Source organism: Dromiciops gliroides, chromosome 3 (assembly GCF_019393635.1).
Source record: "Dromiciops gliroides isolate mDroGli1 chromosome 3, mDroGli1.pri, whole genome shotgun sequence".
Taxonomy (NCBI): domain Eukaryota; kingdom Metazoa; phylum Chordata; class Mammalia; order Microbiotheria; family Microbiotheriidae; genus Dromiciops; species Dromiciops gliroides.
In genome coordinates this window covers 429,379,991-429,402,514 of record NC_057863.1, presented here as the reverse complement: position 1 = coordinate 429,402,514, position 22,524 = coordinate 429,379,991, and the positions used below count along the sequence as shown (strand labels likewise).

At 38.0% G+C, this 22,524-nt stretch overlaps 1 protein-coding gene across 2 annotated transcripts in view; it reads left to right on the top strand.

Moving 5' to 3' along the window:
- PPP1R1C (protein phosphatase 1 regulatory inhibitor subunit 1C) overlaps positions 1-19,484 on the top strand; it is a 196,053-nt gene extending 176,569 nt beyond the window's left edge. For both annotated transcript variants that reach the window (XM_043991321.1, XM_043991322.1), the window contains exon 5: positions 19,043-19,484. In XM_043991321.1, the coding sequence (XP_043847256.1) occupies positions 19,043-19,131 (89 nt within the window). In that variant the 3' untranslated portion in view covers positions 19,132-19,484. The remainder of the gene's footprint in view (positions 1-19,042) is intronic.
- Positions 19,485-22,524: the final 3,040 nt, after the last annotated feature.

The window sequence follows — 22,524 nt, the reverse complement described above, 5'->3', positions numbered from 1 at the left end:
AATCCATGGGAATTGATGAGATCACCAAGTGAAGTAACAGAAAGGGAGAAGAGAAGAGGACCATGGAAAGAATCTTGAGGGAAGCCTTCAGTGAGAGGATGTGATCTGGATGAGGATCCAGCATAGGAGACAGAGAATGAGTGCATAGGAAAACCAGGAGACAGTGGTGTCCCAAAAACTGAGAGAAGAATATCAAGGAGGTGAGAATGATCAACAGTATCAAAGGCTTCAGAAAGGTCAAGGAAAGGAATGACTGAGAAAAGACAACCAAATCTTTTGGTTTGGCAACCAAAAGATCATTAGTAACTTTGGAGAGAACAGTTTAGGTGCAATGAACTGCTCAGAAGCCAGATTGTAAGGGTTTAATAAGAGAGTGAGAGGAGAGTAGGGAAGGGACCTTTCTTGGTAGTCTTTTCAAGGTGTTTAACTACAAAGGGCATAAGAGATATAGGACAATAATCAGCAGGGATGGAAGCATCAAGTGAGGGGTTTTTCAGGATAAGAGAGAAATGGGCATGTTTATATGCAGTAGGAAATGAGCCAGTAGTAAGGGAGAGATAAAAATAAGCAAAAGATTGGGCATGATAGAGGGAACAATCTGTTGGGGGAGATGGGATTGCTTCGACAACACTATTCACTTTGGTGTTCTATCTTCTGCAAGTAGTTTTTCTAGTTGGCTACCTTTGTTAATTTCTCTCATGGTTTCTCTTATTTTTTTTTTTAGTTGTGAAATTATGTAAAACACATTTCCACATTTGCCATAACATGTGCACATGCACACATACACACATACACACACACAAGCAAAATAAATAAACAAGCAAATCATACTTCAGTTTGCACTCAGAGTTTATCGGTTCTCTCTCTAATTTTAATTTTTAAAATTTAAAAATTTTAATTTCTAATTCTAATGGAATTATTATCTTAAATGAGCTTTATTACCTCTTTACCATTTGGCCTATTCTGCTTTTAAAGGAGTTTTTTTTTCATTAAGTTTTTGTGCCTCTTTTACTATTAGGCCAGTTCTGTTTTTTTAAGGTGTAACTTTCTTTAATATTTTTTTGGGCCTGTTAGTTTTCTTTTAATAATTTTTTTGCATCATTCTTTTTTCCCATTTTTTTCTTTACCTCTCTTTCTATAACTCTTCCAGGAATTCTTTTCTACCTTTTTCTGTTTATAAAGTGTTCATATAAGGAAGGAACAATATCTTATACTTGTCTCATTCTTGCCTTCTATACCTATCTGCTTTTTTGGCCTAGACCTGTAATTTCATTAATTACAATGCTGTCAGTGAGGTATCACCTAAGTAGCTAGGTGGGGCAGTTGATAGAACACTAGACCTTGAGTCAGGAACACCTGAACTGAAATCCATCCCTAGACACTTACTATAGTTGGGTGATCCTTAATTTCTGTCTGCCTCAGTTCTCTCATCCATAAAATGTAGTTAATAATAGCACCTACTTGCAAGGGTTATTGTGAAAATAAAATAAAACAAGGCAGTATTTGTAAAGCATTATATAATTGTTGGTAGGAGAGTGGAAATAGGGATTTTGTAGGCAAGATAAGAATAAGCCAAAGAAAATTCATTCATTCGATAAACATTTGTTAAGCACCTACTATGTGAGAGTCACTGCGCTAAGCACTAGAAATATAAAAAAATACAAAAGACAATCTCTGGGGGCTGCTAGGTGGTGCAATGAATAAAGCATGGGCCCTGGGTTCAGGAGGACCTGAGTTCAAATCTGGTCTCTGACACTTGACACTTACTAGCTGTGTGACCCTGGGAAAGTCACTTAACCCCAATTGCCTCACCAAAAAAAATTAAAAAGACAATCTCTGGCCTCAAGGAGCCTATAATTTAATGGATGAGACAACACACAAACAGATATACTAAACAAGCCATATAAAGGATAAATAGGAAATTATTAAAAGAGACAAAACTCTAGAATTATGAAGAGATAGAGAAGGCTTCCTGTAGAAGGTGATATCTGTGTTGGGACTTAACAGAAGCCAGGGAGGCCAGGAGTCAGAATTGAGGAGGGAGAGTATTCTGGGCAAGGGAAACAGCCAGAGAAAATGCATGAAGCCCAGAGATGGGAGTGCCTTATTCACGGAATACTCAGAAGGGGAAGAGAAACTATGATCTGAGCAAAAAAACAAAAATAAAAAAAAATTGAGACTCAAGCATGAGACATACAGTGGCACTTGAACTAAATAACTCATAGGGCTGAGTGAGGGCCACAGCAACCAAACCTTCTCTAAGCTGAGCAGTTTCAGGGCAGAATATCAATAGAGTAGAGTTATGTTGGAGAGATGCTGTTAGAAAGCAAGATCTCAGAGGAGGATGAGAAAGGAAGTAGTCCTGGAACATGATACAGACCAAAGAGATTCTGAAACTGAACTTGGCAGTGAAATCCCAAGATAAGCTCTTTTTTGATGAAAGGAAATTTTAAGCAACAGGAAAATCATTGGGTTGACCACCATTCTCAGTCCCTATGAGTTCACAGTTGCTTCTCTCTTGGGATTTGTATCCCCTCCAATGGTACTAATTAGCTGCATTTGTTGAGCAACGGATGGATCATTATGTACTGGGTAAATATACAAACTTCATTCGCTTGAGAAAATTTTGAATCTTGTTTTTCTGGACAGAATTTAAACATCTAAATTGGCGAGACCTTCTTGACACTGAAATTCTTTATTAGTGCCAATAAAACATAGATGGCGAATGGTTTGTCTTTGTTCATTGTGGAGGGGGAAGAACATAGTTTTAAAAACTACAGAAGATATTGGAGGTCATAGAATCCAAACCCATCACTTTACCAGTGCAGGAATAAAGGCACAGGGAGGTTAACCAACTTGCCTAAGAACATACATGTATTAAATATAAGTGCAGGGATTGAAACCCAAGTTTTTTGACTACTGTAACGATTGGAATGACGCCACCTGCTGGAGACCTACTGTAGAAGAGTTCCACCCATGGAGCGAAGGTTTTTGAGGGCAAGACCAGGAGTCTTTTCTTTGGTGTCAGGAAGTGATGCGGGCTAGTGGGAGGAGGAAGGAAGAGACTGGCGCTTGGTCTCAGGCTCTTTCCTTTGGATGCTGGTGGAGAGCGGAGCTAGAAATGCGCTCTCCCTTTAATAGATAGGAATCTAGGCCTTTCTCTCTCTCTTTACCAAATTCTTGTTTTCCTTAATAAATGCTTAAAAGTCTAACTCTTGCTAAAGCTTATAATTTATTGGCGACCACTCATTGGATATTTTAGACAGACTAGCTAGAATTTTAGCCCTTAACACTACTAATTTATCTTTCTTTAGATATATGGAAAGTAAGTTCTTTTCTATTTTATTCCTTCCTCCACCTTCCATAAAATTTTTGTCTTTGTATCTCCACCCAGTTCTTCGAATAAATTTGGAACTTAATAAAGATTTGTTTGTTGATTGATTGATTGATTGGCTTCTCCCTTTCCTTAACTAAAATAAATAGTATCAGAAGTCTGTGCTTTTGAAGTGGCAAAAATAATAGTTGATGTAACAGAGGCATGGAATTTGCTTAGATTTTCCCTTCTTGGGGGGGGGGGTTATACTGAGCACTGGCTAATATTCCCTGCCTGGTTCCACTGCATGTAACTTTAGGGGCCTTGCTGATAAACTTGTATGAGTAAAAGGCTTGTACTATGTTATATAGAAGAGTTCTTTAAGTGTCTCATGAGCTTGAAATGGGTGGCTATACACAAAGGATGATGACCTGACCCTCTGTAGTTTGCTTGATGGCTAGTAGGGAGGCACAATACTTCTCACTGCCCTCCAAAAAGCTGGGTAGAGAGGTCAGGCTGCCTTTCCTGTCTCTGGGCAGGCCATATTCTCCCAGCCTGTTCTGGCCCAGCAGACACTGAATCATCAGTTCTCAAGTTCGTTAGAGAAGCCTTTGTTAGGCAGCTAGGTGGCACTAGCCCTGGATCCAGGAGGACCTGAGTTGAAATCCAGTCTCAGACACTTGACATTTACTAGCTGTGTGACCTTGGGCAAGTCACTTAACCCTCGTTGTCCCACAAAAAGAAAGAAAAGAAGCCTTTGTCATTGTCCCAGCAAGCTGTTGAGTCTCACAAGGTCCAAAGCAGGCCATGAACTAGAATGGAACCCATCAAAGAATATCTACAAATGCTCCATCTAACCTGCCAGGAAGGACATCTGAGCCCATGCTCTATGACTTTCATGTGCTCCCATTTAAATGGTGCCTTTAATGCCTTTGAAACACTGCATATAGTATCTCACAGCAACTTTGTGATATAGGTTCTATATGTATCATGATTTTATGGATGAAAAACCTGTATTTCATAAAGATTAAGTAATTTGTTTATTTATGGTCTCACAGATAGTATCAGAGGTGAGATTTCTACTCATGTCTTCCTGACCTTAAATCCAGTTCTCCAACTATGACATGAAGCTTCCACAAGTGAGCTGAATCACTTACTTATACTCAGTCTAATTCCCTCCTTCAGATATGCCCAGGTGGGCTTATCTTTGAGAGGAATTAACCTCCCAAAGATATTGTTCATGTACTTTGTAGCAGCAAAAGGAAGAAGGGTAAGTGGCAGGAAGAGCAATGTCTTTCACACTCCTGAATCCTTTAAAAAATATATCATTATATTTGTGCTAGGTGGTAGAGTGGATAAAGCACCAGCCCTGGATTCAGGATGACCTGAGTTCAAATCCAGTCTCAGACATTTGACACTTCCTAGCTGTGTGACCCTGGGCAAGTCACTTAACCTTTATTGCCCCACAAAAATGATAAAACAAAACAAAGAATATATCATTGATTTTTGAAACTTGGCCTGAGCAATTTGATCATATGTTACACTGATACTGGTAACTAAGATCATAAAATTCAAATAAAGTTGAATGACTTCTATGAAAGTGTTACTGACCCAATCACCATTCTCAGAGGAAGTAATGGAGAAAGGATCTGTGAACAGAAGAAATAAATAAATAGTCCAAAAAAGTTAACATGATAAAAAGTAGAAAAATTCAAACAAATTTGTGATAAGTTGGGAACTTTCAGGATGAAATAAACAAATAAGATGCTTTCTTCATACTTACATATGCACAGAAAAGTATGACCACTGGGCTTGAGAATCAAAATGCAAATAGAACTGGAGAATATGTGTGAGTGCTGAAAAGGGGGTTCTAGCAATAAGCTGGTCTCACTCTCCCATTTTATAGATAATGGAATCCAAAGCTGGATAAAGCCTCAGGGACCATTCAAATATTTGTATAAGAAGAAACTGGAGTAATAAGAGATGAAGTGATTTCTTTCTTTCTTTCTTTTTTTTTTTTGTGAGGCAATTGGGGTTAAGTGACTTGCCCAGGGTCACACAGCTAGGAAGTATCAAGTTTCTGAGGCTGGATTTGAACTCAGCTACTCCTGATTCCAGGGGCGGTGCTCTATCCATTGCAGATGAAGTGACTTCTAAATAGGCATTGTTTTTAGACCCCTTAACCAGATCTTTTCTTCATCTGGAATAACAAAACTTGAAGGTTTAGAAGGTGGCTTAACTACCTGTGAAGTAATGCAATTATAGGAAGGTGATCTGAGATTTGCCCCAATGGCATTGGGGAAGGAAACAGGCCTGAAAGAGAGGTGCCACCAACCATGGAATCCTGAGAGCCCTCACTGGATCACTCCTATAGGAGTGAGGGTTAGAAGGCATTCTATTGACTTAGCAGGTGGCTTGCTTACATAAAACACAGTAGCTAGAAAGCTTCTTGTCTAACAAAGATAGACCAAGATGTTTTTATTGATTCAGTGGGAATATAAGTTCTCCTATTTTTATTGAATATTGATTTTTTTAAGTCTCAAATAGAAAAAGGCAGCCTTAAAGGCCCCTCTCAAAGCCTATGTTGCTCATGTGTACATCAATAAAAGCTGACTTGATACATGTGACTATAAAGATAACTTTGTTCAGTTATCTATTAAAATTGAATATATGGATCTATGATCTTTCCTTCCATTGGTGGAAATTGTGACACATCTGTGTCTTCTTGTCTTGTATCATTTTTGTCTTTGGTCTTCCACAGTCCCTCTGGAGAAGATTTTATATAATGTGATGGAAGCCTTTGTTTGAATATAGTTACATTTTATGGGTTTATGGTACTAGCCCATCCATTCATTGTCTTTTACTATTGACATGTAATTTGTTGACCTTTCTTCCTAATTATACATTTTCTTGATTATATATCATTAAGGATATGGAGGTAAGGCTATTACAAGTAATATATAGGTTATTTTCTACCAACCAGTAATTTCTTCTTTTGGGTCATCTACAACTCTGACTGCTCAAAGATTGTAATATTCCAAGATTTGCAACCATAAAACATTGGCAGGAAATCATTTCTGTTGAAAAGATAGCTTTTTTCTTGTTGTTAGCAAAAGCATGCTTAAAAGGGGAAGTTTGCATATCAAACTTCATCAGTTTCATGAAGAATCTTTACCACTGGATCTCAATGGAAGAAAGTATTCTCATAAATAGTGTGGTCCTCCTGGTGTTCCTTATGATATTGTGCTGATTACATTAAGCTCCAAAACATCATAAAGTGTCCTCAAAGAGATTTAAAACTATTCACAAGATAGCAACCTATTCATGAAGCTCTATAGATATTGCAGATGGACAATTAACTAGATTGGATTGAATAGGAAGAAATAAACTGGCTGGGCAGAATTGGGAAAAACAAGCAGTGCTTTTTATGATACCAAGATTTTCCCTGGTAAAAAGTCCCACCTTTTCAACACAAACTCAAACTCTCAATTCATAATATTTCAGTTTTTCTATAATTATTCCACCCTGCCTTGCCTCATTTTTTCCCATGAAAAACATGGCCACGTGACAAAAAAAAAGTCTTGAGCAAACTTTTAGATTAGGTACATTTTTTTTCATTCTTCTTCTCTGTCTTATCCTTTTGGTGGCCAGCCCTGGGCACTCATTGTGAAGATCTGTTTTTGTTTTCTTTTTTCATCTGAGGCCCCATCTGGCTTTGAGCAAATCACTTGGGTTCTCTGCACATTGTTTTCTCTATCTATATAATCAAGATGTTGGAGTGATGATTAAAGTTCCTTTAAGCTTTCAAATTACATGACTCTGTGACTCTCCTTTCTTAAGTGAAAGGAAGCTAGCAAAAGGCAATGGGAGAAGGGAAAAGAGTGTATTTCTTGCTTTGCTTTACTTTGGGAAAGTGTGTCCTTTGATACAAAATTCAATAACACATGAACCTTATTCCATGGAGCTTATACTCTACTCTGAGTGAGTTTCCTATATTGATATAGAAATATGCAAAACACAGCACATTTAGAACAATCAAAGATAACTGTCCCTTAATGACAGATGATGCATAGAAAGTAGTAATTCATAAAAATTGCCATAGGTCCCAAAACTTCTTGTTGTATCCATTGGTCAGGAATACTCTGGAGATTGTAGGATGTTATACCAACCTCAAATCAGACATGTAGGCATACAACCATATAGATTGTCAATAACAATAACAACATAGTTTTACAAAATGCTTTACAAATATTTTATTTACAACAGTCCTGGGAGATAGGTGCTATAATTATCTCCTTTTAATAGTTGAGGAAAGTGAGGCAAATAGAGGGTACTTGCCTGGGTTCACAAAGCCAGTAAGTGTCAAGTCAGATTTGAACTCAGGTCTTCCCAAGTAGAGATACGGCAGTCTATTCAATTGGATACCTCACCCAGGAAGCCTTGTCCCTCTCTCTCAGGTTTGGATGAATAGCCACAAACTGCAACTGTATTTGCTTTGAATGACTTATTGCCAAGTGCAAATCCTTAGCTCCTGCACAGGTTGATTATCAGTATGTCAACGTACTACCATTCAATGATAATAAAGAACACTCTAAAATCCTATGAATTAATATTATTATTACATTCATAACTTATTTAATTCATAAAGGTAACTATTGGTATAGAAATTCCTACCACTAATGTAGATCAGCAATTTGCCTTCAACCTGACCTCCTGGATAGTTGCCTGGGTTGCTGAGCAAATAAGTTAACTAGCCCATACAACTAGTGTTTGGCATGGATAGAATCGAACCTAGATCATCTTGACCCTAAGGCTCATCCTCATTTCATTATGCTGCCTTTTGAATCACCTCACATCAATACCACATTCTAATCTATTTTCTATTTTTACCATCTACTGTATTACTCAAATACCAAATGAGAACTTAAAAGAGGGAGAATGAGTGTGTTGTTGGGTGGGGGTGGGGGTGAGTATCCAGGGAAGAAATTACTAAATAGACCTCAGCAGAATCTATATTTTAACCTAAGCATTATTGCAACTCTTGCCACCTTAACATAGCCGATAGAAAATAAGACAATACTGACAGTTCTCACTTTACATAAATGGATCATTCCCACAGACCTCTACTTAAAGTGATTTTTATATAATGCTTGTTTGCCCCTGCCTTCACTTAGCCTATGTAACAAAGGCATATACAAAACCATACTTTTACACAAGTCATAAAATGTGCTAAAATGCAGATATATTAAATATTATATTATGTTATGAAATGAAGGGCAAAGCTAATGAGAAAATATGCATAGTAAAGTTGACCTAAATGTGCCCTTTCCCTACTGCTGGTGGTTGACTACACAAGTGTTTTATGAAACCATGGAGAGATGTTTAGATATGGCAGTTCTCTTTTTTCCTCATATATATGACAACAGCAAGCAATAGTTATCCTCAACTTGTCTTTGAACTTTTTAAAAAATCTTCAAATATTGGGATCCATCTTTTTAATATAAGAAATTCACTTAAATAATGAGATGCTTCTGCCAGCTGTTTCATTGTGAACCTTTTTGGTTCAGTCTTGGGTTCTGAAGTTTCCTTTCTTCTGCAATCTTTTGTAGCTAGCAACCCAATCATACCCTCATTTGACAGTTCTTCTCCTTGAGACTCAATCAACTTCGCATCATTCTCGTCCGCTTCTAGCTCCAAATTATGTGCTAATTTTATATATTGTTACTTCTAACATTTCATCTTTTTCATATCCATGAAAACTGGGAACAAACTGTGGGCATACTTTTCTCCAAACTCTTTTCATACATGTTTCTGTCAAATCCTTCCTATGCCCTTGGAATTCTTTATGTAAAGTTGAATTTCTGTATTCAACTGTAATATGTTGAGTTTGTATAAAGTGAGAACTGTTTGTATTGCCTTTAAAGCTATTTCAAAATACAAATGCAAGTTACCCAGTCAAAAACTAATTAAGAAATGCCTTGTAACTACATTATGCAAACTTCTATACAACTTTAAAAAAATTGCACACAGATCTGCTCGTAGGTCTATAATAATATGCCACCTGTTACAGATGAACTCCTAGTCACACACTCTATTATATGAAGGAAATTAAGATCAGAATCTAATAAATTTAGAAAGGAGGATTTAACGAGGGGATTATATTTAAAGAACTTTTTCTCACCCTTTAGTGTGTTTAAATGAATTGTAAAGTGATTAACTAGTGTGAAAGTTAGAATATCTAGTAGGAAAGTCTAAACATAATAGCTATATATGTGGAAGTGTAGGTTGATTTGATACTTTTGTGGCATTTATTTGCTTAAAGACCCATTTTTATATTTAATTCCTACATGTAGCCATATTTTTTATGATCTATGATTTAAGAAATAATAACATGGTCATTACCAAGCCTCGCAAGACAAATTTTAGCCAATTATATTGAACAATTGAAACAATTGAAAAAGGATAAACTAAATAGTTTGCATTCTAATTACAAAATAGAGAGATGATACATATGTAGTCTCTGGACCCCATCATTATCACTGGTCATAGAGGGAGCCTAGTTAGACAGAAGGCCTGGGAATGCTTTTGTTACATCCTGATGATCTTAAAAGAAGAATAGAAAGGGAGAGGAAGAGGAATAAACAAAGTATCAGCCACACAATTATCTCATATAATTGACCCATGCAAGTAGAAGTCTGCAAACAAAGAGTGGGAAGAGTGACTGACTCTTAAACCTTGAAATCACCTGTATTGGTCAAAGGAGGGAAGAATACACACACACACACACACACACACACACACACACACACACACAGTTGGCTGTAGAAATATATTTAAATTCAAAGAGAAAAGAGGGAAAAGAGAAAAGGGCAAAGGGTGAATAAATAATCATAATCATTATTTCTATTATAGTATTTATATAGCACCTACTATGATCCAGGCACTCTGCTAAGCTCCTTACAATTTTTATCTCATTTGAACTTGACAACAACCTTTTGAGGTAGGTGTTATTATTACCCCATTTTAACAGTTAAGGAAACTGAATCAAACAGCTAGGAAGCACACTGGAGAGCAAATTGGACCTGGAGTCAGAAAGACCTGAACTTAAATCTGGATTCACATTCTTACTAGATATGTGACCTTTGCTGTCTAAGACTAAGCTTCTTGAATTGTGGGTTGCCAGCCCATATGGGGTCTTGTAACTGAATGTGGGGGTCACAAAAATTTGGCACTAAATGTTTGATTTTTATACCTATTTTTATATACCCATATACATGGAGTCATGTAAAAACTTTTCCGGCGAAATGGAGTCCCTAGTGGAAAAAGTTTATGAAGCTCTGGTCTAAGAGAAAGGGTAGATTAAGAGAAGAATTAGTCCTAAGAAAAACAAACTCTAAGGATGTGCTAAAATATTTATATTGCTTTTTGTGGTGGCAAAGAAAGGGGATCTAAAAGGGTGCTCATTAATTGGGAATGTCTGGACAAGTTATGTTATATTAAATATGATAGAATACCATTGTGCTGTAAGAAATGATGAAAGGGATAGTTTCAGGGAAACATGGGAAGACTTGTATGAATTGGTGCAGAGTGAAGTGAGGAGAACTAGGAGAACAATTTATACATGACAACAATATGGGAAAGAGAAGCAACTCTAAAAGATTTAGGAGCCCTGATTAGCCTAATGATCAACCATGCTTCTAAAGGAATCATGATGAAATTTGATTCCATATCCTGATAGAGAAATGTAGGACTTGCAATACAGAAGGAGATTCGTATGACATATATATTTGATTTTGTTTTCCTGAATTGGGGGCAGTCCTAGGAGAAAGAGAATGCAGATTTGGGCTGACTGAAAAAATGATATCCAATTTAATTTTTTAAGTGGCATGATGTTAATAGGTGACAGAGAAAGCAGAAGTACTGAACTAATTTGTTTTGGTTTTCTTCAACAAAGAGAAAAATCTTCAGGCTGAAAAGCCGAATGAAGAATAATCCATTCAACAACAGTTAAATACTTGGCCAAGTGTAATTGTTGAACCAGATGCAAAAACCCTTCATAATACGCTCAACTAGTCTGTATGTCATCCACTAGGGTATCATCTGAAGTACCTACCTGTTGCTCAATCTAAACCGGGCACACCAGTGAAATCAGTGATGAAGTGCAGAACCACCTGGGGAAAACCGGTGCCAAAACCACATTAATATATTCAACATAGTTGCTGAAAAGGAAATTTAAAAACTCATCTCCGATACTAGGATTTTAGCCAAAATCCTGAGTCAGATCAACAAATTTAAATATATGAAATAAAATGACTAGCATTCAAACTGAAAGGATGCCAAGAATGAGTCCTGACCTGCTAAAATATACTTTGTTTGCATGACCAGCTAGTTTGTTAAAGGAGAAACCTCTGGACTTTGGCAGAGGTAAAAGCAATTGGATACAAATGACCATAAGATTTACATATGGAAAGGACCTCTGAAAGCATGGATTTCAAGCCTCACATTTTTACAGATGAGGGAATCGAGGCCTCTAGAGGTAGAATCCTTTTTCTAAAGTAGTAAGTGCAACATCAAGAATTGAACCCAGGTCCCCTGACTAAATTGCTCTTCCCACTATAGTAGGATGGTTCATGTTCTGTTTTATTTGACACCACTTATTTTAGTTTATCAAACCTTTTCTACCATCTGATAATTTTATATAGGAGATTTTCAGTTAAGTACAGATTGGACTACATGGTCTCTGAGGTCCCCTTTATCTCTGAGATTTTGTTTGCTTTAGATTGGAGAAAAGATTAAGGGGAGACATAGTTCTCTTCAAATATTATATAACAATTTCCACTTACCTATTCAAGGTATACAAGCATCTTCCTCATAATAATTGTCAGGTAGTTGGGGAAAATATTATCTTCCTTTAAAAGGTGAGGAATATGAAGAATAAGGAGTCCAGCATTATCAGGTCATAGGACTAGACATTTTTAGTCTGAGCTCTGGACTTCTGACTCCAAGATCAGTGCTTTTTCCATTCTTCTTAGCTGGGAAGGAAAGTAAATTTGTTGCAGAAAGTCAGATTTTGACTTAGTAAAAGGAAGAACATTTTGAAAAATAAAGTTGTGCAGTCATGGAGCAGCTTATTCTAGGTGTCTAGATAGGTTCCCTTTACTTGAGCTAAGTAGAGGTTGGGTGGTCTCCTGTCAAGGATTCGATAAAGAGGATTATTGTTTCAATAGGAGTTTGGATTAGATAATTTCCTATTCTCAAATTTAATAATCCTATGTACACCCTGGGAATTTGGGCTCAAGTTTGGAAGGTAACTTTAAAGGCTAGGCTTTCTTACATTCCAATTCTAATGAAATAGGATGACCTGTTTCCTCTGTAGATTAAAGATAATGTAATGACCTGTCATTCAGAGCAGGAAACTTGACCTTCAAAGTCCACTAATGAAAAGTCTCCAAAGAAATCAGTGGGCCTGCTAGCGTTATTGTTGTTACTATCACTGTCATGGTGGTGTTTTTAATGCTAAAATTCACATGTTCTTTCCAGTGCTCTAAGTAATACAATTTCCAATGTCATGAAGTCAATTCTATTCCTTAATTAGCTAATATAGTTTTCAGCCAACAAGGTTCCTAAATGCCCTGTGTATAGCCCTAAAAGTGGCCATCTCCCAGGGTTCAGAATTACATCTCCAATTGTCTATTGCATATCTCAAACTGAATGGCCTATACATATCTCAAACTCACCCTGTCCAAAACTAAACCCGTTTTCTTTGCCCCAAACTCTTCCTATTTCCCAAACTTCCCCATTACCATTAAGAGTACCACTATCTACCAAATCTCCCAGGCCCTGCAATCTAGGTCATCCTTGGACCCCCATTCTCTCTCACACCTACCCCCATGTTCATTCTGTTGCCAAGTCCTACCAATTTTATTTTTGAAACCTCATGGCGCAGAGCCAAGATGGCGGAGGAAAGACATTAAACCCACAGGGCTCCTGATACAATCACCCGAAAAATAGCAATAAAAGAACCCTTGGGGCAGAAAAACACACAAAAATACAGGATGAGAGTTTTCTCCAGCTATAGACAGATGTCAGGGGGCCATGCTGGGCCACGAATAAAGCTTAACCCTACAACTGGGCCAACACACCAGATACCCACCAGAGGAATTTGCCCCAGTGCCTCTGAATCGGCTGCAGGACCGGCTTCTTCTGGAACCAAGTGCGCCGTCGGACTGAACACTTGGAGGAGGGGGGGGGTAAATGCAGGGGTACCAGTGGACTGGGGGGAAGGATTTGACTGTCCCACCCCAGTGGGGAACCAGGAAGAAATCCTGAGTGGTGGGAGACCCAGGTGAGGGAGGGGAGCAGGGGAGCAGTCTCATCTGAAGCTGAGAACCACACCACAGAAAGCTTTGCTGGTTGGTTGCTTAGTAAAGTAGGCCTGAGGTTATCTCTGGACCTGAGAACAGGCCAGGTGAGATTAAAGCCTGCCCCACCTCAACCCAAAACACCTGGGACCCTCTGAAGTTGAGAACAGGAGTGGGTCCAAGAAGCAGCCCCCCACAACCCCCCCCCATCCCCCAGTGGAGAGTTTAAAATCAAATGAAAGTGAGGCCAGGTAGGCTGAGAAGAAGCCCAACCATCCCCAGGGCCACACAGTAGCTTGAACAGTGTGTCCTGGAAGCAGCGCCACACTTTAAGAAGGAATTAAAAGCCAAGAAATAGTAAGCCAGGATGAGTAGGCAGAGAAAGCAGAAGATCATCAAAAACTTCTTTGGGGGTAAGGTAGACCACAATACAACCTCAGAAGAAGAAAATAATAACAGGGTCAAAGCTCCAACATCCAAAGCTTCCAAGAAAAATATGAACTGGTCTCAAGCCATGGAAGCTCTCAAAAGAGACTTTGAAGAGAAAGTAGGAGAAATAGAAAGAAGATGTAGAGAAAAGGAGGAAAGAATGGAAAGGGAAATGAGAGTGATGCTGGAGAATCATGAGAAAAAAGTCAGCAGTTTAAAAAGCCAAATGGAAAAGGAGATTAAAAAACTGTCTGATGAAAATAACTGCCTAAGAATTAGGATTGAACAAATGGAAACTAGTGACTTTATGAGAAACCAAGACGCAGTAAAGTAAATCCAACTGAATGAAAAAATAAAGGGCAATGTGAAATATCTCCTTGGAAAAACAGCTGACCTAGAAAATAAATCTAGGAGAGAGAATTTGAAAATCATTGGACTACCTGAAAACCATGACCAAAACAAAAGCTTAGACACCATCCTCCAAGAGATTGTGAGGGAAAATTGCCTGGATATTCTAGAAGCAGAAGCTAAAATAGAAATTGAAAGAATCCACCGATCACCTCCTGAAAGAGATCCCAAAAGGAAAATCTCCAGGAATATTATAGCCAAATTCCAGAACTCCCAGGTCAAGGAGAAAATACTGCAAGCCGCTAGAAAAAAGGAATTCAAATACTGTGGAGCTCCAATAAGGATAAAGCAAGATCTAGCAGCTTCTACATTAAGGAACCGAAGGGCATGGGATATGATATTCCAGAGGGCAAAGGAACTGGGACTTCAGCTAAAATCATGTACCCAGCAAAACTGAGTATAGTTTTTCAGAAGCAAAAATGGAATTTCAATGAGAAAGAGGTCTTTCAAGCATTTGTGATGAAAAGACCTAAACTGAATAGAAAATTTGACTTTCAAATACAAGATCCTGGAGAAGCATAAAAAGGTAAACAGGAAAAAGACTTCATGAGGGATATTAAAAGATCAAACTGTTTACATTCCTACATGGGAAGATAATACTTTGAAATCATAAGAACTATCTCAGTAATAAATTCAGGGGCAGCTAGGTGGTGCAGTGGATAGAGCACCGGCCCTGGACTCAGGAGAACCTGAGTTCAAATGTGACCTCAGACACTTGACAATTACTATCTGTGTGACCCTAGGCAAGCCACTTAACCCCAATTGCCTCACCAAAAGACAAAACAAAACAAAAGTCTTCACAAGAAATTCACAGAAGACAGGGCTGAACTGAATATGAAGGGATGATATCTGTAAAGCATTGGTGTTTTGTTCTTTGTAGGGCAGACAGGGTGGGGTATCTTATGTCTGGGGCTGGTTTTGGGCTTGGGGTCTCCTGGCTCCATGGCTGGTGCTTTGTCCACTGTGCCACCTAACTAATCCATGATGACATCATTAAAATAGGGTTGAGGTGTAGAAGGAATAAACTGGGGGAGGGAGAAGGGGAGAGATGGTCTGGGGAGAGGTAGTTCACATGAAGGAAACAAGAAGAAAGCTTATGGAGAAGAGTAGAAGAGAGAAAAGGAGTTGGGGAGTGAGTGAACCTTAATATCATCAGAATTGGCTCAAAGAAGGACTAACATACATACTCAAGTAGGTATAGTAATATATTTTTGCCCTGAGGGGAGTGTCAAGATAATGGAATCTGATAGATGAGATTTGGCAGATACTCAGGATTTAGAATTTTAAATTACACAGGGGGGAGGGAGAAAAGGGGGGGGGGCGAGAGAAAGGAAGGAGGAAAGGGCAGATTGGGGGAGAGAGCAGTAAAAAGCAAAATACTTTCAAGGAAGATGAAGATGTTCTGCATTACTGCACCAGTATGACATATTGAATTGCTTGATCTCATAGGGAGGGTTGAGGAGGGAAGGAGGAAGAAAAATTTAGAACACAGAATTAGCTCAGGGACCCTGATCTCATTGGAGTGGGCTCATGGAGGGAATAGCTTTCATACCCAATTGGGAGGAGCAATCTATTTAACCCTGCAGGAAAATAGGAGGGGAAGAGGACAAGGAAGGAAGGATGAAAAAAGGGAGTGCAGAGCGAGGGAGAGGATAGTCAGAAGTAAAACACCTCTGAGGAGGAATAGGTAAAAAGAAGATTGAGTAAATGTTGTGAGAAGGGAGTGGGATGGAGAGAAATAGTTATGATGATTGATTATAATGGCAAAACATATGGTACCCACTTTGCCGGGCTGTTATGAAGAAAATTCTCTGTCAAGCTTAAGGTACTATATAAAGGTTATGATGAACAGGATACTATCAGGAAAACCTGGAAAGACCTACATGAACTGAAGCAGAGTGAAATGTACTGTATACAAAATGACAGCAATAGTGTGGGATGATCTGCTGGGAAGCATGTGGTTTTCAGCAAGGCAATGATCCAATATAACCCTGAAAGACTTATGAAGGTTGCAGCCAATCTGCAGAGAAAGAACTGATAGTATCTGAAAACAGATGGAAACACATTTTTTGGGGGGTTTTTTGGTGAGGCAATTGGGGTTAAGTGGCTTGCCAAGGGTCACACAGCTAGTAAGTATCAAGTGTCTGATGCCGGATTTGAACTCAGGTCCTCCTGAATACAGGGCTGATGCTCTATCCACTGTGCCATCTAGCTGCCCTGGAAACATATTTAAATTTTTTTTCCTTTCCTCTTTGACATTTCCTTAATCTGAAGTTTGGGGTTTTTTGACTGTTTTCTCTCAAACTAGGTAATAAGGGAATTTTCCCATGACTACTCACGTATAACTTGTTTTGAATTGCTTGAGTTCTTGTGGGTGAGGGGTGGGAATGGAGGGAGGAAGAGAATTTGAAACACAAAGTTTTTTAAAAATCGATGTTAAAATTTTGTTTTTACATATATTTTGGAAAATAAAATTCTATTCAGAATAATAATAATAATAAAAAAAGAAACCTCTCTTGCATACTTCTTTTTTATCTGACACTGCCACCATTCTGGTACAGACCCTTATCCTCTCATGCCTTGATTATTGGAATTGCCTGCTGGTTGGCCTCCTTGCCTCACATCTCTCCCCACTCCAGTCCATTCTCCATTCAGTTGTCAAGTTAATCTTCTGAAAACACACATCTGACTATGTTACCTCCTTATTCAATGCATTCTAGGGACTTTTTCACTTTCAGGATCAAATATAAAAGCCTTTATTAGGAATACAAAGCCTTTCAAAACCTGGTGCCCTCCTACCTTTCCAATTTTCTTATACTTTACTCCCCCACATATCCAGTGACACTTTCTTGCTATTTCTTGGGGATGTTCAGGAGGACTAGCACCTTTGGCTTGAGGTCTTGTTGAGCCCCATTTTAGGATTGCTCATTTCTGTTTGGTATATACCTGTCACCCATCTCTCACTTGTGGCTCCAAGAAGCTGTAGCATGCATGGTGGCCCATCCCAATAAAACTGTCTCAGCAGATAGGCTAAAACAGATTGAGGGTAAATCCATCTGTGAGTTAGAGGTTTATCTAACCTAAGCATATGAAGCATGTGAAGATTTCCTTTACTGAAATGAGTGGATGAAAACAGTTTCTTCCAAGGGCCATGAGAGTGGTTGAAGCAGGTGCTGTGGAGCACTTAGAGCTTTGTCGTACACTGAAAATGCCAAGGTCATCCATGACTTCCTGGGGCCATTGCCCAGTCATCTTGACTTTTGTCTTGCCCCTGGACCTCAATAACTCTGGAAGAAGGAGCGAAGCTGATGACCGTGCAACTCTCCCTCACTTAAATACAATGTACATACAGGTCAAGACATCACCATGTGATGTTATTGGTTCTCCTGCAAAGTGGAGGATCAACAGCTATGCTACAGTTACATGTATTTATAGAGTTTCTCTTCTTGGGTTTCTTAATTACACATTCAACTTGGGCTCTAACATTCTTTCACTTGCTGATTCCAATTGAGAAGCTTTTTGGTAGTTATTAAAATATAGCATCTGTTTTCTCAGATTTTTAGATATTTCATGCAACATTTTCATGAATTAAATATTATCAGCGTATGCCTGGGATTGGGGTTAGAAAATTCGCATCTCTATGGTAAAGGGAATAGGTCAAAAAATCAATCAACATGTATTTATTAAGTGTCTACTATATATCAGGCACTGTGCTAGGGATAATAAGACAAATAATGAAATAATCCTTCCTCGAAGTGAGTTTACATTTTAGTGAGACAACAAGTATATATAAAAATTTATATAGCATAAATAGGAAGTGACTAAGCATAAATGTATACAAAGAAGGAAGGACACTAGCATTCGGGGGTCAGTGCCATTTAGATTAATTGGTTAAAAGTTCTATTTTAGGTTACATGTCAAAAAAAATTTTAATAGGCATCAGTACAAAGCAGTCATGGAGCAATACTCAATTCTTTGAAACCCAATAGCCCAGTTTGTGAATTTTGATGCATAAAGAATGTCAACAGTTATGATACTTTTGTTGTTTATGAGTTATGGGAATAATACCCTTTCCAATCTTTCATGATGTTAATTTCCAGGAGTTTCAAATACTCTTATGCAAACTGAGTGCAGGAATGCCAATAGAAGTCCTGGATCTGAGGTGAATAGCACTGGTATTACAATAGAAGTCTGTTAGCTGGGGCTATAGGTAACAGGTTTTTTAATAGGTTGTGATGCAGTTCTTAATGGAGAAGATTTAATTGTAAAAGATAGCCTGCTTCTAATGGAAACTTGGTCCCCTGTTATTTTATTGCTGAGTGAATTAAAATATTTACATAAGACTACATAGTTGAGGTTCTTGGTGGGAGAGAATAAAAGCAAAACAATAAATACCCTGTGCCTTGAAAACATTCCACTTAAGGGTTTGTTTGTTTGTTGTTTTTCCTCCTTTCTCAAAGCAGAAATGACTATCACTTATTCAATTCCATTTTAAAAGCACTTAAAATGAACACATTCTTTCTTCTTTCAGGGGTTAAACATCTGAAAAATCAGAATGACTCAGCATTCCCAGAGGAAGAAGAAGGAGTAAATGAAAGAGAAGATCAATGGGACCACTAGTTGAGGAAATGAGGCAAGAAAGGTTCTTGTGAATAACTGAACTGCTAATCTTTCCAAATATCCCCTGGAACTCCACTGCTTGGCTTCTGGAAGCATTCTCCATCTTGGCACTCCACTGGATTCTAGAGCCACGTGGATCTTCTTCCATAGTACTTATCACCCAGGAATAAACATTTATTTTACAGTAATCTTTCTTTGTAATGATTTAGAAATGCCATTTACAAACATGTTAGCATTCTAACTTTAATATTGTCAGTGCTTAATTCCCAATGTCTTTCTGTTATGATTTGCATTAAAGGTCAACTGTAAATAGTACCCTTCTAAAGCTATGAAATAAATGCAAAATACCTTTAGACATGGTCATGTGTCTGAGTCAAACCTGGAGAAAAATGCTTAACAAACGGTGAACATCTAAGTCAGTCACCACATTTATCACATTTAAGTATACAACATAAGATTTAGCATGTGCCCCCAAAGCTGGCTCTGGTGAATCATGAGACCACACTATATTAAGATCTTGGCACACTTTAGAACTACTTCTTTCTCTATGACTGGACTTTAATGGTATTTAAAATGAATACTGGATGCCTCATTCCTCATTTCTCAAGCTCAGAAAAGTTCTTTTTTCTCAGTCTTTCCCCTGCCTGATCAAAACAAAGACAATGATTAAAAAAAATTTCTTCCAAAGAAGAAATTTCATTGTTTTGCTGAAAATATATCACCATTGCACTTGTTTATATTATTTCCATTTTCTCGGGAGCATTAATGTAGTAGAAGTATTTCCTTAACTTTAATATTTTAAAAATTCTATTTGCTCCAAGAGACTATGTATCCCTCAAACCCATTTTTTTCTTATTTAAAGTGGCATCTGATAACTACTAACATGATAAGTAGGCATTCTCCATACAATTATAAATACAACCTCTACATTCTAAAATATTATGTGGGAACTAGCATATGTGGATCATCATGGTGGGAGTCTTAGTGAAATTAAAAATTGTATTTTTATATAAGGATGAGTAGTTTTCCTTAAGACAATATTTTTTTTTTATTTCTGATTTTCAAAAGCTGGAGTTTCTACCACATAAGAAAACTTTGAGTTGGAAGGAGAATTTTTTTTTTTAATTAGAGCTAATTTAACTGTGGAATGGCCACATTCAAATCCCACACATTTTAGCAATTGACTTGAGAACACTGCAGTAGGCACTATGGATATAAGATAAAAGTGTAAGGTTCCTGCCTTCAGGGAGCTCACATTCGTGTGTGTGTGTGTGTGTGTGTGTGTGTGTGTGTGTTTGCACATGAATTATGGCATACATGCATAAGTGTAAGTATTATAATAAAAGGTATAATAAAGAGAGGGAGACTGTTAACTGGGTAATGAGGAAAACCACTTTGTAGTAATTGGCAACTAAGTGAACCAAGAGGAAGTCAGCAATTCTAAGAGGTAAAGGAGAGGACAGAGAATCTTGGAGGTATGTTATGGGCCCAGAGCACCCTAGAAGTTCTCTGGGGTATCCCTAACCCCCTACCGTATTTTCCCCATGACATTTTTGGTGCCCAACTAGGAACATCCTATGCAGTTATAGAGGCAAAAGATGACCGTCAAGTTGGAGAATAATAGCTGGTAAATTAGCTCATCTAGAATATGGTGTTTTTTTTAAGGGGATAAATATACAATATATTTAGAAAGATGGAATGGAGACCTTTAAATTTCAAGCTGAGGAATTTATATTTTATGCTATATAATAGAGAGTCATTGAAGATATTGAGCAGAGGAGTAATATGGTCAAATCTTTGTTTTAGGAATATTGTTGTGATGGCTATGTGAATGGGCAGCTAGACAGGACTGAAAAATGACTCAACAACAAAGCTATCTATGTGAAAGCTAGCTATCTTTAGCATATATTGATAATGGGATAGTTTTGGAGTGGAGAGACAATTAAAATTATTAAAATCAGCAAGAACAATGGTGTCAAACAAATAGAAATTATGCAAATAGACCACACATAAGGATTCCTGAGAACTGCATACTGATTATAAAACCACATATTAATATTATCTGTATTATTTTGTATTTTTATGTATTTTGTTAAATATTTCCTAATTACATTTTAATCTGGTTCCTGCTCTGGCTCTATGTTTGACACCTCTGGTCTAAGAGAAAGGTGGTAAGGGTTTGAATGAAATGACGAGGGCCATGTGAGCAAGCAATGTTGTGAAGGTAGAATTAATATGACTCGGTAATTGATCTGATATGGGGAGAATGAGGGGAAATAGTCACAAGTGACTTCAAGGTTGTGAATATGGGCAACTAGACAATTTTGACACTTTTAACAGTAATGGGAATATTTGAAGATGGGTTGAATTGGGAAGGGGGCAGAGAAATGATACATTCCATTTTGGACATGTATTTGAAATGTTGTTTATATATATATGTATATGTATGTATATATGTGTGTGTGTGTGTGTGTGTGTGTGTGTGTGTGTGTGTATAAAACATGTTTATTAAGCAGTTGGTGATGTGGCCTAGACTTCAGGAGAGAAATTTTAAAATGAATATACAGATTTGGGAGTCATCTGTACCAGGATCCTAACAAAGTCCATAGGAGAAGAAGACATCACTGAGAAAGAGTGTGAGTAGAGATGAGTGTCCAGAACTGAGTTGTTAAAGACACCCAAGGGGTAGAAGACTGCTGATTAAGCAAAGGAGATTGATAAGGGAAAGCCATAGAGCTAGGAAGAGAACCAAGACGGCACTGTCATAAAAGCCAAGGGATGTGAGAAATAATTCATTTGGACTCCTACTCTATTCCAATCAGTATTAATCAGTTTGTTATGATTCCATATGACTCTCCTACTCCCCTGTGTTTGAAGTGATCCTCAGTGAAAGCTGATACCATTTCCCCAACAAACACACACACACACACACACACACACACACACACACACGTCCCTAAAGACTAGGGGCTCCTGTCAACTTGTTCTTTCCCCTATCTCTAAAGGACAAACCCCCAAATCCTGATCATCTTCAACCTGACATTCAAAATTACTGTCTTTCATGAGGATAATGGAAGCACCTCAGTGGCTCAATGGAAGGAGTCCTGGGCTTGAAGTCAGGAAGACTCATCTTCCTGAGTTCAAATCTGACCTCAGATACTCACTAGTTGTATGAACCTGAGCAACTCACTTAATTCTGTTTGCCTCAGTTTCCTCCTCTGTAAAATGAGCTGGAGAAGAAAATGGCAACTCCAGTATCTACGGACCACAGATGTCACAAAGAGTTGGGCACAACTGAAATTACACAAAAAAATTGTCCAGGGTTGTTGTGATGATAAAATTCCTGAAAACCTCTTAGCACAATCAATGTCTGGCACATAGTAGGTGCTCTAT